This window comes from Stylophora pistillata, chromosome 3, assembly GCF_964205215.1.
Source record: "Stylophora pistillata chromosome 3, jaStyPist1.2, whole genome shotgun sequence".
Classification (NCBI taxonomy): Eukaryota; Metazoa; Cnidaria; class Anthozoa; order Scleractinia; family Pocilloporidae; genus Stylophora; species Stylophora pistillata.
In genome coordinates this window covers 42,785,966-42,805,156 of record NC_142521.1, presented here as the reverse complement: position 1 = coordinate 42,805,156, position 19,191 = coordinate 42,785,966, and the positions used below count along the sequence as shown (strand labels likewise).

At 37.9% G+C, this 19,191-nt stretch overlaps 1 protein-coding gene across 1 annotated transcript; it reads left to right on the top strand.

Annotated features, from left to right (window-relative positions):
- The first annotated feature begins 5,781 nt into the window (after nucleotides 1-5,781).
- LOC111346611 (histamine H2 receptor-like) lies at nucleotides 5,782-12,044 on the top strand. Its single transcript, XM_088753047.1, has 3 exons — nucleotides 5,782-6,162; nucleotides 9,874-9,983; nucleotides 10,615-12,044. The coding sequence occupies exons 1-3, from the start codon at nucleotides 5,848-5,850 to the stop codon at nucleotides 11,561-11,563; spliced, it is 1,374 nt and encodes a 457-aa protein (XP_088609173.1). The 5' UTR covers nucleotides 5,782-5,847; the 3' UTR covers nucleotides 11,564-12,044.
- Nucleotides 12,045-19,191: the final 7,147 nt, after the last annotated feature.

Below are 19,191 nucleotides of genomic sequence, written 5' to 3'. Positions count from 1 at the left end.
CTCAGTTTGGTATCAAAGCCAAGGTTCTTACTTGGTTTAAGTCTTTCTCACAGATCGAAGTCAATTTGTTAGCATAAATGGATCAAATTCCTCTCACTCTGATCTGATGTTTGGAGTTCCCCAGGGATCTGTTCTAGGTCCGATTTTGCATTTATTGTATACGTCTCCTCTTGGCGACCTTATAAGAAGACATGATATGAACTATGCGGATGACTGTCAGGTTTATTTTTCGCTTGACTCGGTTTCATCAGTTACTACTACGAGAATCGAAGCCTGCCTACAAGACATTGGAACTTGGATGTCATTGAGCTTTTGGTCATTGGATCAGGCAATCTTTCTGCTTCTCAGCCTCGTTCTTTTGCAGCGATTCATGGATTTGTTATACAGCCTTCACACTCTGCCAGGAACATAGGTATAATCTTTGACGATAAGTTCAATATGGAACGTCAAGTTTCTGCTATTTGTAAATCTTCATTTTTTCACATCCGGAATATTTCTCAGATTAGAAAGTTTTTGTCAGTTAGTAGTACTAAGGCGTTAGTACACGCCTTCGTTACATGCAGATTAGACAACTGTAATTTTCTGTTATATGATCTTCCGAAATATTTGCAATTAGCCCAAAATTGTGCGGCACGACTGATCTTATGTGGTCGCAAGCATGATCACGTTACTTCCTTACTGAGGGAACTGCATTGGCTCCCCGTGGAGCAGAGGATTATTTTTAAAATCTTATTTTTTACTTTGAAGCTTTAAATAATTTATTCCCAAGTTATGTCAGTGACTTGTTAGAAACTTATAAGCCTACTAGGTCTTTACGATCATCGAGTGGGAACTTGTGAGTGATTCCTCGCTCCAAGTTGAAATCTTATAACGATCGCGCCTTTTCTGTCTCTGAACCTAAACTGTGGAATGACATTCCTGAAACCATAAAATGTAGTGTAGATTTTAACGCTTTCAAGCGTAATCTTAAAACTTATCTTTTAAGCGTTATTTTAATGAATGATTGTGTTTGATTATTATTTTTACTTTTTACCTTGATTGTGAAGTGCCTTAGAGCTTTTGGATAGGGCACTATATAAATTGTCATTTATTTATTTAAATATTATGCTATCGATAATTTTCAAATACTTTTGAAAATAAAAATTAATAGTTTGACGTTACTTTTCGGCCAAGGTATTTAACCAATAGCTTTGGGAATCTTAAGAAAAGTCGTTAACCATTGCGCTAAAGACAAAGAAACGCCGTGTTCTACCAGGAAATTCAAAAACAACTGGTTACCTGATCCTGTTTAGCAGCAATTTCGTTCATTTATCATAGCAGAGAGAAGACAGCAGAGTGACGGAAGTTTTAGTTTAGTTTAGTTTAGTTTTAGTTTATCAGCTTCGCCAACCGGCAGGGACACCGCAACAGTTTGCGCCAATTACTGCGGGCCCAGTAAACCCACCCATCCCACCCCAGGGGAGGACATCCAAAAAAGGGTGGCGAAGCCTCTAAGGGTTTTCAATTTTTTCTCCTCCTGGCTCTTATTCCAGAAAGTTTGCTTAACTACCGTTTTCGCGGGGAATTCCCAGGCACGAAGAAAAATCAAGAAGATTTTTAAAAAGCTTTCTAATACCCATACAATATCAGGGGGGATCCAGACATCCAAATCTTTAAGGTTTGCCAAAAGTGCACTTGACGCATAATAAGAGAACATTCTATTTGTTCTTTTCTCAGCAATTTAAAGGTAAGGCTTCCTTGCAAAAACTTCTGTAAGCCACGACGTCTGCACGGAACAAAAGTGTGACGATACAGCGCCACAAAGGTGGGCGCCCTCTAATACACACACAAAAAACACCAGGCATAAACAAACCCAAGAAAACACGTCACAACCAAAGGTAAGCCTACAAATACTAAAGACAATAACAGTAACTAACAATCACGTTAATACAATAAGCTAAATTATTTACCTTAATTAATTTACAGGAATATAGCAATTTAAAATTAGAGTACGCCAAATCTATTTACAAGAGTATTATTAAATAAAAAAAATAAGGTTTTACTACTTTAGTTCACTTCGCCTTGTGTCCGTGTTCTTGACTTTTCCTCAACTCACTCACGCTCCACCAAGAAACTACGTACCGACAAACCAAATTTCCGGTTCTGTCCTGGTGTACCGGTTCACAAGGGAATTACCATTGTTCTTTCTTTGTTTAGGAGTTATCGGTTAGCTATTGTGTATTGTTTGGTCTTTTGTATTGGCGCTTGTGAACCGGTACACGAGGACAGAACCAAATTTCCGTTTGACAAACCAACCTCCCGTTTCACGAACCAATCTCCCGTTTCACCAGTTTCCAACTTTGCGTACTTCCCTCTTCGCTCAGACAACTTCTCTTAATTTGACCTTCGTTCGGACTTTTCTTCGTAATTCAGTTATCCTAACTTCTTCTTCAGCTTACTGTCTGACAGCTTCTCTACGCACATACGTTCCCCGGAAAATGGATTCTTTGTCGTGAAATAGAACGGTTTTCTGAATGACTCAGCCTGAGATGATAATGTGCCCTGATCTTGAACGAGTTTCTGTTCCTTTCAATTCCCTAACGCCCTTCGCTCAAAACTAATAAAACCTCTCTCACCGTAACCACCCAAAGTCTTAGTAAATGTGGACGCAAGGTACAAGGTGACAGAAAAAGGAAAGAAAACTACTGTTGGACCCCGATAATTCGAAGTCTCAAGGGAAAAGCAAAATAGTTCGAATTATCCGGGGTTCGAATTATAAGGCTCAAAAATTAATACACAATTTTTACCCCTGCATAACTTTATTTACCCTATTTTCGCGATGTTAGTGAACAGTTAGTAATCCCTGAACGTATTTCAAATGTTTTCATGAACAAAACAATTTTTTTTTAATGTCATAAGAACAAACAAAAAGCAGAACAGTGAGCATTAAGGAGCTGTGAAATGTTCGAAAATGTTATAAATATATATTCTAATTTCCGACATCGTCTGTTCTTTTTCATTCACCTGGTAACTTAACTTCGAATTATCGGGGTAAAATCCGACCTAAGGGAACAAAAATTACTTCGAATTAGCGGAGACTTCGAATTATCCGAGTTCGAATTATCCGAGGTAAAATGACTGATTGAAAGTGCGGCAAAACCAAGGGAAATGAATTTTACTTCGAATCAGCGGCGACTTCGAATTATCGGGGTCCAACTGTATTGGATAAAGGTTAATTACAAAACGGGTTACGCAAGTAAAGAATACAGATTACGTAATAGGTACACTGGTACAGTACACTACAATACAACACAATACATTGATCCCAGGAGAGTAAAAGAATGAATTACACAGAATTGAATAAATTCTTTGTTAACTACCATGCTTTCATGACAAAAAGACAAACAAAAGTGATGGCAATAAGATAGCTAGGAAAATCATTTCAAAAATTCATGAATAAAATAAACGAATGAGGACGACGTAAAAAACAGAACACGTTGCTGGGAGTTTTTTCTTTTTTCTTTTTTTTTTCTCGTGCGTCATAAGTTGTCAAAGTCGTACTTATGCTCATTAAATCTTTACTTTCCCAGCAATACGAGCGCATTGCTGTTTTGACAGATAGAGTTATCGGAAAAATGAAGCATGCTACTTACAGCGAGCAAACGAAATAAATTGACAAGAACAATTCTCAACCTATGATATCGATGGCTTTATAACACTTTCAATACGAAAAATAAAAGTTTTACGTTACTTCTCGGAAAACTGACGCCTCCGATACCTTTCACAAACTTTTACCATAAAACATCCGAGAGGGATCCAGACATGTAAATATTTCCTTCTAAGGTTTGCTAGGTTCGCATAAGACATAATGTTAAGACAGCGGTCTATCTTTAGATAAACGTGAATTGTTTACTTATTCAACTGTTTTACTTCCCAGATCTGAAAGCTGGCTCCCCTTACTAGTAGTATTATTGGATTTGACGCTATACACGTACATATCAACAGAGAGAAGTTCGTCAGAACGTCAACTTCTCATCTTTTTCTGAAATTACTCGGGAATTATCATATCATAAGATGAGGCCCCCTCACGAAACAGCCGTTTGCTATGACATCTACGTGGAACAAAACCAAAACAATAGTCGCGGTCAGGGAGTCATTAAAATAAGTTTGATATTACATAATTTCGAGTGAATAAATTCATAGTTTTACTCGACAAAGCTCTCCTGACGAAAGTGGGACGATCTTCTTACCAGTATTCCGTCCCAGGTTGATAGCTTGCTCAATTCTCATCACCAGTCTGAGCTGCTTTTCAGCATATTAACATTGTAAGGAGATCTGTGTTATTTTCTACAGAAAGTCGACGAGTTTCATATCGGCTCATTAATGCATAAGGAAACTCGCATATCGACTTTGAATATAAATGAATGTAGGCTGTTTTCAAAATTTTGCTTTATGCAAGTCTTCGAACTCCATATTTTGTGAATTGTTATATTCATCATAGAATGTCTGGCCATAGTCATCCTTAATTTCATAACCATTATTATTTTTGGTAAGAAAAGCCAGCTAAAGAGAAGGAACACTTATTTGATAATACAGATAGTCGGGGCAGTCTCCGGACCGGTGTGTACATGTAACATAGAGGGTGTCTGCAATCTGTGGAATTGGAATTGGAATAGCGTCCATTTAACGGCACTGAGAAAATTATCTCTAGGTTTCCAGTAAATTTGTCAATTTCTGGAATTCTTATCACCTGTCTGAGTAATGATGTGCTACAATCGCATGCAGAATTTATCTATTATTCGGTCAGGGGGTAAAGATCGCTAAAAGAGCATCTGTTCAAAATAGAACAATGCCACAGATCAACACATTGATAGCGTGAGGGTTTGTTGTACATATTTTGAGCGTGCTCTGTTGTTTCAATTTCAATATTGACTTATAACCTGACAAACGACTTAGTTATATTCCGGTTAAGTGATATGATTCCTTATCCATGACTCGACTGTTTTGTTGTTCCCGTTCAGCCGTGCTGGATAATTCATTCAATTCAGCCTTTAAAAAGTAGTTATTAGTACTAAATGTGTCATAATCATATAAACCTCGCTGAGTTAAAGATTTCCATTCCTTCCAAGTTATAAACTACGCTTGGGAACATCAATCCATAGAAGAACGGTCGTTGGCGCTAAGGTATGTTTAAAGAAATTTTAAGTATCCGTATTTTAAGTAAGTATTTTAAGTATGAAACTCCGAGGAATTAGATGAAACTTAAATGAAAACTTTTTAACCATTGCAAAGCAGCTTGGGGTGATCAGAGACTGTTCTTGTTTTTTTTTTTTTTTTTTTTTTTTTCACTTAGTCACTGATTGAGCAGTTATTGCAGGATTCAAATTCTCTGCCTAAAAACTCGGGCCGGTTGAGTCTCTGAAACCTGTGACTGATAACATGATAACATGTGAAAATAAAAAGCCAAAATGATTCGTCTCAGACATTCGTATATGTGTGTGTCAAGAGATTATGTTATCTTAGCGTATGTTAAACAGTCACGTTCTATATTTTTCCTTCACTCTCTATTTAGATCGAGCAATTTGGCCCTTCACAAACGCGTAATTTTCGCGGAAAGTCAATGAAAATATTTTTTTATGATGATTTCTGATCAGAATGCGCCAGAGGAAAACTACCAAGTTCTTCCGTGCCATGTTACATCTGTCTATGTGTTATAAGTAAATTTATTCAACTACCATTTATGAAGTGAATCTCCTTGATACAGATTAATGGGCAAGTTACAAACTCTAGCGAGAACTCAACACTATCAACTGCACGCATGGCGACAAGAGCATTAATTGATAGCCGTTTGCCATTTCTCGAATCCGAATGTATCCTGTGGCTTGTTGTGTTCTGATCACTGAATGTTTGGCCATAGTCATCCCTAATATTATCATTATCGTGGTATTTGTGAAGCAGCGCCAGCTAAAGCGCCGAAGTACTTACTTAAACATCCATCTGGCGACAGTCGACATTTTAGTCGGGGCAGTCTCAGGGCCTCTGTTTATTTACCTGTTGGGGAGTTTTTGTGATCTATGGGAATTACGGTTGACCAGTGAATGCTATCGAGCACTGCGTATCACTTTCATTGAGTGCTTCCCTTTTGCTTCTCTTCTGAATCTCGCTGCCATTTCATTAGGGAGGGTACATGCAGCATTCTGTCCATTCAGACATCGTTTGATCAAAATGATAGGTTTATGGAGTTATAATAATTGTAATTTGGCTTACAAATACCACTGCAGCGCTTATAGAAGAGGCCATTGACGGTGGCGTTGTGTATTTTCCATCTTTTCTTTTTCTTCTTTTTATCATTTCGGCTTCTTACATCTGTATTTTTATCAAAGTCCGCGTCAGTCGTTCATTACCACGCCATCTAATAATAGAAATCTAATAATAGTCGATCCTTGGTTGGGGAAGTCTCAGCGGCTAGAACATTGTTAGCGACCGTCTGTCATTTGTGGAGGTACAGGGGAAACTTTGCATCACTTAACTTACTAACCAACAACTTCACTTTTGCTTCGCTTGTAAATTTAGCTGTCATTTCTTTTGAGTAGATGCATGTAATATTTTATCCATTTAAGCATCGTTTCATTAAGAAATGGGTTTGCCGAGTTACAACTATTATAACGTGGTTAACATCTACAATTATCGTGTTCATTGCATGCATGGTGAACTTATATTAGTCAATGATATCGAAGGCCGCCACACTGCGTATTTTTCGATTCTTGTTGTTCTCTTATTTTTAATTTCTGTTTCTTACGCATATTTTCGTTAAGATCCATCTTTGTCTTCTTTCACAACATTACAGCACAGCGGGTGAAAGGGAAAGAAAGTGGACTCTTCTCGTGATCTTTCGTTGTTTTGCTTTCGGGTATTTTGAGTTTTTGTCCTCAGTTATTCTTAAAGCTTTCCTTTCGGTGCTATTGTTATACTATTAAGACAGTAGCAGTGTTATACCAGGCCAACTCTTTGATTAATACTATAATCTACGCTATGCGGATGCCAGAATGCAAACAAGAAATAAGGCAGATTATATTCCATGATTATATTATACTACGTCTCATGTTTCTCACTACATTTCTATCGTGCTCTAGCCGCTTCCTGTGTGTTCTACAATAGAACGAAACACAGTCAAGGCTTCTTTATTTGTTAATTATTGGAATGCTGTTGAACATTGTGCCCTGTTTGGTTAAGAAAACCTTAAAAAGATAAACTGAATTCAAAGAAACATATCGGCTTTCCTTTACAAACGATGCCAAAAGATTATTCATCTAAGATTTTGCAATGAAGCTGTTGTTTATTCTAAGGTTGTCAAATTCAAATGATCTTCGTTCAATCAAGTGAAACTGGTGCTGATTTGAGTTGCTCATACATATTACGACTAACATGACTACCAAGACAATTTTTCTTCGCCTAGAATTAGCCGGATACATGTTTGCTTGTTATCGCGTGGGCGCAGCCTTTAAAACTTAAAATTTTCCTCTTTCTTCATTTAAAGTATAGTACCATATCCATGTTATGACAGTTTTCGATAACGTTTGGTTTTTAAGCAAAGTGACAAATTTAGTAGAAAGACAATTAATTTTTTCAAAAGATTGTGTCTCATAAGGTATAGCTGTAACTCACGATTGTCTCAATAACCATTTATTTGTGGATCTGACGTTAATATGAAGGTTCTGGATCAAAATAAACGAGTGAAGGAGGCGTTAGAAAAGTGCATGATCTTCATTCTGTTTACCTCACGTAGCTGGCAATTTTTTCTGTATCTTTTTCTCTCGTGAGCTATGAGTTGTTAAGCCGTATACATGCTCATTTAATCTTTTCTTTACCAAGCAACACCAGTGCATTGGCGTTTTGACAGGTAGAGTTGTAGGAAAAATGAAGTATGCTATTTATGCAGTAAACGGAATAATGTTTCAGTAACAATTCTAAGCCTATGATATCGATGACTTTAAAATACTTTGGATAAGAAAAATAGTAGTTTGGCGTTACTTCTCAGAAAACTGACTTCTTCGATACCTTTGGGACTTTCATTTAAGGTCTTAATTAATAAAAAAAAATGGACAACTTTAACCATAAAATATTCGAGAGGATCCAGACATGTCAATACTTCCTTTTAAGGTTTACTAAGCTCGCATGTGACATAATATTAAAGCATCTGTCCATCTTTTAATAAACATGAATAGTTTACTTAATCAACTATTTTACTTCCAAGATCTGAAAGCTTGCTCTCCTTACTAAAAATAAACATGGATTTGGCGCTAACACAAACATATCAACATAGAGAAGTCCATCAGAACGGCAACCATTCGTCTTTTTCAGCAATTACGCGGGAATTATTTTAGAATGAAGCCCTCTCACGAAACAGCTGTTTGCCATGACGTCTGCACAGAACAAAGCTGAAACAAGACTCAATGGCAATGAGTCAGAGAATCATCATTAAAATCAGTAAACATCATATTAGATAATCTCGTGTGAACGATAATCCAATCCTCAGTTTGCGTGAGGATAATTTATAGTTTCACCTGACAAACGCTCCACTAACGAAAGAGGGACGTTCCGTCCTACCAGTATTCCGCGTCAGCCTAGTAACATGATTCCTTTTCCGTGACTCGACCGTGAATTTTTAATGTTCAGTTGTGCTCGATAAAGTGGTACTTTATGCAAAAGTTGCCACCTGCCTATGACTTTGAGCGCGAGACTCACTCCATCCAACTTAGAAACTTCTCTTACGACTGACATCAACTTTTCTAATACGAACAACAGCCACTACCTTCAAGGTATCTTTAACGAAGAATATTTTACACTCTTTAAGTTGTTTTTGTTGGCGTTGTTGTATTTTCTTTCAAATATTTTTTGTTTCGTTGAGAAATTAGACAAAACCATTCCAATGATTGCAAGTTAACCATTGATTACAGGGCAATTTTGGCGTGCACGTATACTGTTCCAGATCATTTAATTGATCGAGCCGATGCTAAAAAACCTCTGCCGAAAAACCCAGGCTGGCCAAGTCTCTAAATCGTCGTGAAAATCGGTTCTACAACCCAAGGTATACGCTTTGCAAGTACTTTGATAACATCTGGTAATAATGGTACTGGAGGGAAAGCCAAAGTGATCTGTTGTTATATGTTATAATATGATATACTACAGTAAATGGTTTGAACCCGGGGGTAACATGTGAAGGTGTAGTCTGATCGTCCGGGTGAGTGTAGTCCTGAGAAGGACTGTTGTCGGTGGCTTCATGATGACTTCCGCACAGGTTGTCGAAACGTCAGTCACTGCCACCGACAACAGTCCTTCTCAGGACTACACTCACCCGGACGATCAGACTACACCTTCACAATATGATATACGTGGTAAAAATATCATGAAGACTGAAAACTTGAAAGTGACATTCTCGGACAGTAAAAATCGTTTATTTAAAATGATATTATTCACTGACCAATCACAGAGTGTGTTCCCCCCCCCTCCCCGCCATTCATATAACATAAGGGTTGTCTTCAGTCCGTGAGATTGGAATAGGAGTACATGTAGCGTCCATTTTATGGCACGGGGAAAATTCAGGGTTTCCCGTAAATTGTTAGTTTCTGGAATTCTTATTGCCTGTCTGAGTAACCGTGTTCTAAAACTCGTATGCAGAATTTACCTTGGAAACTGTTCTATCGGTCAGGGGGTAAAAGATCACCAGAAGAGCATTTGTTTAAAATAGAATAATGCTGCGCAGATCAACACAGTAATGGCGTGAGAATTTGAATTGTGCATACTTTATAAGTGCTCTGTTAGTTAGTAAATTTCAATATTTACTCGTAACAAACAACTCAGTTAAGTTCCGGTTTAGTGACATGATTCCTTAACCATGACTCGACTATTTGTTGTTTCTTTTCAGCTGTAGAGGATAATTCATTCGATTCAGCCTTTAAAAAGCAGCTATTGGTACTAAATTTGTCATGTTCAAATGATCCTTGGTGAGTTGAAGATTGTCACTCCATCCTAGCTCTAAACTCTGCTTGCGCACATCAATCTATTAGGAGAGTGTCATTTCTGTTAAGGAATGTTTAAAGATATTTTAAGTAACGGGTTAAGTTGAAACTCCAAGGAATTAGATGCTAACCATTGCAGAGCAACTTGGAGTGAACATAATCATTAGACCGTTCCATATTTGTTAACTGATTCAGCCGATGTTAGAGCATTGAATTTCTCTGCCTAACTCCAAGCTGGCTCTGTCTCTGAGTTTCCGGAATCTCCAGAATTTTGTTTTTTAATACAAGGAATATAAACAAAATGATGTGACGTATGTGGTGAAAATATCCAAAAGAAATAGTTAAAGGTATTCGTTTCATACCAAACTACCTGAATATGTAAATAGACAATTCCGTATATGTTTTTCAACTAATTGAGCCGATATCGGAGGATTGAATTTCTCTTCCCAAAAACCAGAATGGCATGGCCTCCGAAATCGTCTGGAAAGTCTTTTTTTTAATTCAAGGTAAACTCTATATTAACATAGAAAAAAAAAAACAAATATATCTGTTTTATGCTTTACGTACCTGTATGTGTCACTCGTATTCTATGATTATTCATTTACTTTTGATTTAGGTCGTTTAAATTGGCCACTTACAAACCCTCAGCGAGCTCAATGGCTAACAACGCCATCAACCGCACCAATAATGACACTAACATTGAGAACTGGCAACCGCTTCCTGAATTCAACTGCATCCCGTGGGTTGTTGCACTTATCCTTGAATGTCTGGCCATAGTCACTCTTAATATCATCACCAGTCTTATATTTTTGACGAAGCGTCAGCTACAGCGAAGAAGTGCAATCTTGATCATTCATCTGGCGATAACTGATTTCTTAGTTGGAGCAGTCTCAGGGCCATTGCAAAGCTACTGGATAGGCAGATACTGTAATCTGTGGAAGTACGGTGCGAACCCTTTAGTAATGGGCTCCATAAGCAAAACCCCCGCTTTTTATTCCCTTTTAAACCTCGCGGCCATATCGTTAGAGCGGGTACATGCAACATTTTGTCCACTTAAGCATCGTTTGATTGACTTATGGGTTTACGGAGTTATAATTACAGTAACTTGGTTAACAACTATAGCTGCAGTGTTAACTGGTCAACTATCATTAGTCAATGATAAAGTTCGCCGCGCTGTGTATTTTTCGGCTTTTCTTCTTCTCCTTTTCATAATTTCTGTTTCTTATATTTCTATTTTCATCAAGATCCATTTCAGTCGTCGTCCACAACATCACAGTGCAGCAGGTGTAAGGGGAAAAAAATTGACGAGTACATTTTTAATTGTGACTCTTGGATCTTTCCTCACTTGGTTTCCATCGGTAACACTGCTGTGTTTTTCTATTTCTCATCCTCAGTTCTACTTTAACCTTCCCTTTTGTTCTTTTTTTCACATTAGTATGATAACAGTAGTTTTATACTTAGCCAACTCGATGATAAATCCTATAATCTACGCCATGCGGATGCCAGAATTCAGACAAGGAATAAAGCAAATCCTATTCCACAAGACTTCAAATCGTTTAAACTAGTTAGATTTGCCACCAAGCAATCTTCAGCCCATTTAATTTGTCGAGTTCAATTTGTTTCTTTCCCATATGATATTAATACTTAACCAAAAAACTGAACACGGCGATAAATGTACAAACTTCGCGGCCATCAGTTTATTTTTCCTCTAGATTACAAAACAGCGCTGGAATTTCCTCAATTTTTTTCAACGGAAAATAAATCAGTCTTAAATGGATAACTTCTAATCAGATTGTCTGCGTTTCAGAGGAGAAATCACCTCTTCAGTTCTAAGACAAAGAACATGTATATTATAACAAAATAAAGCAAAGCTCCCTACGATATTTCGTTACGTGTATTAAAGCAGTTGGAAGGTCTATCATATCGGTCATAATGCTCTGCGACACGAAAGTACTTATGTAATAACCACACTTAGTTTAAAAGTGTCGAAAATCATAAAAACAAATAATAAAAATAAAATATTTAGAGTGCTTCACCTTAACAAAAGTCTTCTTTGTAATTTTGATCTTTCTACATCAAGGCTGTAGTTTTCTCGTTTGCCCCACCAGATAACTTCAAAAGCGACTTTTTCAGAGCCGTTGCCGGGTCAATATTTTAAAAATTATAAAATGGTTTACACAGTGTTATTTTCGTCTTTCGCGCGCGGATTACGCGATCGATACAATTCTCAGATAATGCCGAAGGTTGTATTCCGAAAAGTAGATGCAGAAATACTAGAAAATGAAATGATAGTGAACAACAGTTCCCTTATTCGATGGCAAGTATTGGACATTTTGCTCGTTTAACATGCAACTCGCGCGGGTTAAGTCTTTAAAACTTGAAATTGTCTTATTTCAATTAAGGTAGAACTTTAAGTTTCCCGTTTGGTTGTTTAAACAAACTAAGGGACAAAGTAAGAAGAAGTAGAAGAATTAATTCCTATCTAGGTTGTGTTTTTTAAGTCAAGCTGTCATTCTGTCACGGCCTTCACAACCGTCCCTTTGGAGACCTCAGCGGAGTTCTCATGAAGGCGGTGTATCAACATAAACGGGTGGAGGAGGCACAAGAGAAGCTTCTCATTTTTCTTTCTGTTTAGCTGGCGGTTTTTTCGCGTTTTTATCTTCTTTTTTTTTTCTCATGCGCTATTAGTTGTCGATGAAGCCAACAGGCACATAAAATCTTTTCTTTACCAAGCAATACCCGCGCATTTGCGCGTTGACAGGTAGAGTTATTGGAAAACAAAGCATCCTATTAACGTTAATTGGCCAAATTTTCAGTGGCAATGCTTGACTTTTGCGATCGATAATTTCAAATATTTTTGAATACCAAAAATATAATAGTTTGGAGTTACTTCTCCGCCAAGTGACTCCTCTGATACCTTTGGGAATGTCAAGAAAATTCGTTCATCATCATGCTGAAAGCGAAAAATTATGTAAAAAAACAGTTGTTTGCGGCTAAAGATCCTTTATCCTGTTGAGCTGCAATTTCGAATTTGTTAGACTGTTGCGATTTCGAATTTGTTAAACTATTGATATAACATAATCCACACTCTTTCAAGCGAAACTTGTGAATAATACTTACATGCTTTTCTGCAAACGTACTTTTTCACCCGTATTTCTTATTCCTCCTGCCTAATAATATTGAAATATTGTTTTTCATATCCTGAACGCCAACAAGTCACTGTTCGATTAGGAGTAGATCTTATTACACAATGGCGCTGCGCGTTCGTGACGTCACGAAATTTTGATCCCCTAGACCGATTAGGACAAACAAACAGGCTTCTCGAGTAAATGAAAATGGGCGATGATGCGCCCATCTGTAGTTCAAACGCCTCTAAAGCTCGTATTCTAAATCAAAACGATGGTGTTCCTGGCTCAAAGTTCGAGCAAGATCAAGAGAACTATACAAACACACAATTGAAGCGTTGGTTAAAGTGTAGAGGCTTGAAATTAAGCGGAAAACGAGCAGACCTCATCGCACGTGTTCGTGACTACCTCAAGTCGGGAAAACATTATGTACTTGATTCAAGTATAGATGATGGGAATGGCTTTAGGCGAAGATACTAGAGGAAAGTAAAGTCCATCTCGTGAAACTTAAGGATCTAACATTTCAATGTAAAAAAGGGGTTGACAGGCCTACACGACTCCCCAGCGCGTGTTTAGAGCAGCCTATTCAAAGTTTGGCCCTCGGGAGTATGTCTTTGAGCGATCGCCCTCTTTTTTAAGACACGAGTGGCGGATTTTTGTATAGTTCGCTCAGTACTGGTTGTGTTTCTATTAAATGCCAGTGTCTCATGAGAAATTGCTTTAGGTTTGGCACTGGTGGTTGGTATTGCGTGATAAAAGGCAAGATTCGTTGGTTCGTTTTCGGTTTCTGTTGAAGAGCTAGTTTCCTGTTTTTGAAATTCAGCTCTGAGAGGGTTGTGTTAATGAGGGCCTCTGGGTAGCCTCTCTTTAGCAAATGCGCTTTGAAATTTGCAATTTTCTCCTCGCATATTTTTTGAGAGGAGTTTGTTCTGAGAAGTCTAGGGGCCTCTCCTTTTATGAAGCCTTTCTTAACTCCTTGTGGGTGACAGGAACTACAGTGTGCATACTGAAATGTCTCAATTTGTTTCAAATGAGTACGCACATCAATGATTGCGTCCTTTTCGAATCGTTCGCCTTTGTGGATGTATGTCTCCAGGAATGTTGTTTCCTTATCGGAAATTTCAGCCGTAAATTTTATTGTTGGGTGATGATTGTTTGCTTTTTCAATGAAACGTTCTACTGTTGCTTTGTTTGCACTCCATAGCGAGATGTCGTCTACGTAACGTTTCCAAACAAGCGGTTTGAAAAGGCTTTTGTCAAGGATTTCCGTGTACAGCACAAATATAAGTATTGTAGTTAACACTATCAACTGAAAAATTCTTTCTAGAACACGCATTTACCCGGCATTGACAAAGTTCCATGTCATGCTTCGGCTTTGGGAACGGTACGAAGCCTTTCCGACCATTTTTAAGCATTTCTTTAAGCGAATCTGGCAATCTTTCTGGATATCTTGAATCATTTTTACATGTACCCCAACAACAACGCTTAGTTGCAACCATTTTAGAAAGTTAGAGCATTTTTTGAGCGAAGATAGTCTTGCTTCTGACACGTTTCGCATACAAGTCCTTATAAAGACTCCGAGTGTTTGTCCTAAACCAGCGGGGGTCCAAAGATGACATATTTATTTTTAGACCTGGCGCGCAGCGCCATTCTTCAATCATAGTGTCGTTTCAACACCCTCAAATTCTCTTCAAGTTGAACCCAGTCAGTTTCTCCGTAACCAAACCACTGTGCAGAGCTTCGACGCGCTCTAATCTCGCTTTTATTCACGAAAGTGAGACAAACTTAAAGATCATTTCTTCAGTCAAATCTCCGGACAAGCTGACCGACTAAATTACGCGCGCAAATTTCTAACACCAGCTTGAAAGCTTATATAAGTTGACTTTAGGCCGAGAGTTTTTTTACCAAACATGTGTAGATCGGGCTAAAAAAAACATATTGGAGGAAAGTTTATAAACCAATGAGTTCACCGATTGCCTCAAACCTGCGGGTATCTTTCTAGCTTTCATCCACCATCGTCTTGAAAACAACGCAAACAATGTCTTTACTTAATCATGATCACGCACGTGTCATCTGCATCTGAATTCTGAAGAATTACCAAGATATGTCTTTGACCGTTCAAACTTTGTTTATCTTCGTCGTAAAGTATTTCAGGTCAACAACTGGATGGAAAATAACTTACGAGTTATCCTAAAACGTTACATAAACATGATTAGTCGTAACGCTTGTATGACTTACAAAGTAAACAAAGGCGATCTGTAGGCGCTTCCTTTAATCGGGCCAAGGGCCTCATACAGAGTGGAGAAGATCAAATTAAAGAATCAATTTGGCATTCTGGTCGTTGCAGACATACTGTGTGGCTTACAAGGACACACAAACATGTTAAAATACGTGTACGTTACGGTGTTATTACAAAACAACCTTCTGCAAGAATTCTTAATAATAATGGAAGCTTTATTTGTGTTTTGAAATGTACAATTGTAAATCTCACTACTTATAGGCAATTTACAAATGCTGCTTGAGATTGGCTTATTCAACACACACAAATCAAAAATGCATCAAATCTGGCTTGTCCCAATTCCTATTTCTACAACAAAAGACGTAATATGTTGCTCTAAAGCTATATTTATCATTTTCTTGATTATTTAAAGTTGCTGCTTTTAGGCAATCCCTATGTCATTCATCAGGTCTAAGAACGTAGAGCATTCATCTGAGAAAACGTCAAGGAAGCTCATGGAGATATTTACAAATTTCACACATCTGAAAGTTCTACTCATTTCGTTAATCAAGTTCCGATATTTTTCTTTTTTACGTACTGCACTGTTGTACAAGTTAGATTCGAAACCAACTGTAAATTCTAGAACATATAGGCACTTGGACTGGGTTAGGAAAAGAAGATCTGGGCGATAATTTTCACTAGTTATTACTGAGGGATTTAGAAAACCAGTAACATCTGCATAGATTGAGGAGCTAACATTAATTACAAGTTGAAGGGACTTGGCAATGAAGTTAAGGATTGAGTCGTGTCTCCAGGTAAAGCGATCAAGGCATTGTTGACAACCAGCGACAACATGAAGGAGTGACTCAGGATTAAGGCAAAAGGAACAATCAAGACTTTCTGATAATCCCCATCTTACCAAATTCTTACGTCTAGGAAGAGAGTTGTTGATGTAGCGGATGGTAAAGTTGTAAATGTTCTTCGGTAGATGAGACTGGGCCACTGACCAAATAGAATTTACACGGATGACAATGAACACTTGATGACATTTGAGAAGAAGAAACCCTGAGATGTTAGGTGGTGTTGCAGTTTATCCTCTTGATTAGAACAGAAATCCTTAAGAACTTCCTTAGTGGATTTGTACACATCATATTGAATATTAGTGTGACAGCTTGACGATTTCCAGAGAGCTTTCAAGGAATCATTTGGGGACTCTTTTAATGAATTTCAGAGAACTGACTGGCACTGAGTAAATTTCATAGAGGGAGGACAAATATTAAGACCAAATTTATTGCTTTCTAGGAAAACATTGCTCAGTGCTCCAGATATCGGAACATCTAGCCATTTTCGGATGTAGCCATTCACTACAGAGACGAGATGTTGCGTTATCCAGGTTTTGGATATATTTGCTATGGTGAAATGCCATGACAATTTCGATAGGACATAGCGGCTGAACAGAAGAAGTTTGTGTTTAGGATGCAGTGGCTTTATATCGATTTCATTCATCAAGACTTGTACAAGAGAAGACAATTCAGATTTGTGTTGGTTATTAGACATGTTGAAGTCAAAGAAGCGACCTAAGTAACGAAAGGATTCACCCATTTCCACACAGGGAAATAGAACTCCATCGATCAACAGCTTGGGTAAATATTGGACAGATTTAGTGCACAGTTTCCGTATTCCAAAAGTAGAACATTTGTCAACTCTGATCGTCATGTTCGACCAATTACACCATAATATGAAGCGACTAATTAGGTGTTGACTTTCTGATTCCTGACCGCTTATTACAGCGGCATCGTCGGCGAACTGAAACCAGTGAACGGGATTTAAGAACTCGAGGGAAAAGCCAAACTGGCGGTATTTTTCAGACTTAATATGCCGTAGAAACGTGTTAAAACACAAGTTAAAGAGAAGTGGGCTAGGGTAATCACCTTGGAGTACACCACGACCAACAGATATAAACGGAGTGCGAATAATAATAATAATAATAATAATAATAATAATAATAATAAATTGCTACTCGCAAACGTGCTGTTTGGGATCCTTGATCCTATTCAGTTGCGATTTCGAGTTAATTTTCTTTCGTATAGTTGTTGTTCATATCATATAGTCTTTGTTCCTTCAAGCGAAACTTGTGAATATTGTGACGGGCCTCTCTACAAACGTCATTTTTCTTCGTTTGCTATCAGCTGTATAGCTATCAGCTGTATAGCTTTTTTTATTATCTTCTAAGTTCTATATTCGAAACATAGAATTGTCCTACTTCGGTTAATAACGTGGACTTATAACGAAGTAACTAAAGAGACCAGTTCTGATAAGAAATAATGTTGAATCATTTTATCTACTTTTTAAATAAAGGCTGATAGTTTCGAAAGAAACTGTTTGGGGCTGCGTCGGTCGGGGTAACGAAATAATTTGGATTTATCAACAAAGTTGAAATGAAACAACAACAAACATATGAAACATATGTATGAACTGCGGTTATGAAACGTATATGCACGATCCTTCGCAGTAAAGCACTATTTGAGCAATAATGAAAATCAGACCTGAAAAAAATTTCAGGCCTGTACGGGATTCGAACCACTGACCTCTGCGATACTAGTGCAGCGCTCTACCAATTGAGCTAACTGGGAGCAGGCCATCAAATTAATTCGACATAAACCCGTAGATGATAAAGTTGAAATGGTAAATTGACCACCGTAACGATTACAAAAGCTGACGTTTCGAGCGTTAGCCCTTCGTCGGAGCGAATAGAGGAATTGTGGGTTGTGTGTGCTTTTAAACACGAAGGCGCGCTATAAAAGGAGCCTTAGGTCCCACTGGACCATTTGTCAATCCACCGTCGTGATGTAGAACTCTTAGAGTGAAGTCAGCTTGAGCTACAGCTACTCCAAAGCAGTGAGCAGCGGGCGCATTCCTCAAAATTGTTTTATGTCTTCATCACAATACAAGAATTTTTGACATTTGTATTTCCTTTCTCCAATGGAAACTGTCTTTATTTGTGGCGGTAAATTTGAGATCGAAGTAGGTGGTTCGCACGTTACCTCCTGCCACCATGCTGGTAGAAGTAAACAATAGATATCTCATTAGCTACTTTTGTTCGTCTACCAGCATTTAAATTTGACCCGCACACGCCAACGGTGAGTGACAAATGAGCCTAGGTCTTCCCAGGGAAGACTACCTTATAAAGCGCCTTCGTGTTTAAAGGCAGAAAATGGAGCTACGTTATTGGTGGGAACATGGCAACGAGAAAAACAAGAATAAATTAGTGGAATGAAAAGCGTTCGTTGATCCCTGTGGGATTTAGACTGCCGGTTTGAAAGATGAGCTTTTGTTCAAGATTTTTACGGCTTTCCGTGCTACCTAAGTGTAAGGAAAGACCACAGATTGCCATATGTTCTAACAAAATCGCATGCAGAATTTGTCTAGGAAACTAAAGTTCTTTCGATTAGAAGGTAAAGGACCGCTTAAAGAGCATCTGTTCAAAATATCTACGTGTTCCATTATTTAAATTTCAATATTTACTTATAAAAAACGACTCAGTCATGTCCAGGTTTAGGACATGATTCCATATCCATGACTCGACTGTTTGTTGTTCCTGTTTAGCTGCGCTGGATAATTCATTCAATTCAGCCTTTAAAAAGAGGTTTTTAGTAAAAAGTGTGTTATACTTATATGATCCTCGTTGAGTTAAAGATCGTTGAAACTCTGAGGAATTAGATGAAACAGCTTTAGTGAAAACTTACTAACTATGACAGAACAACTTGGCGTGATCAAAGACCGTTCAATATCTGTTTGCTGATTGAACCGATATTAGAGGATTGCATTTCTCTGCCCAGAACTCAGTCTG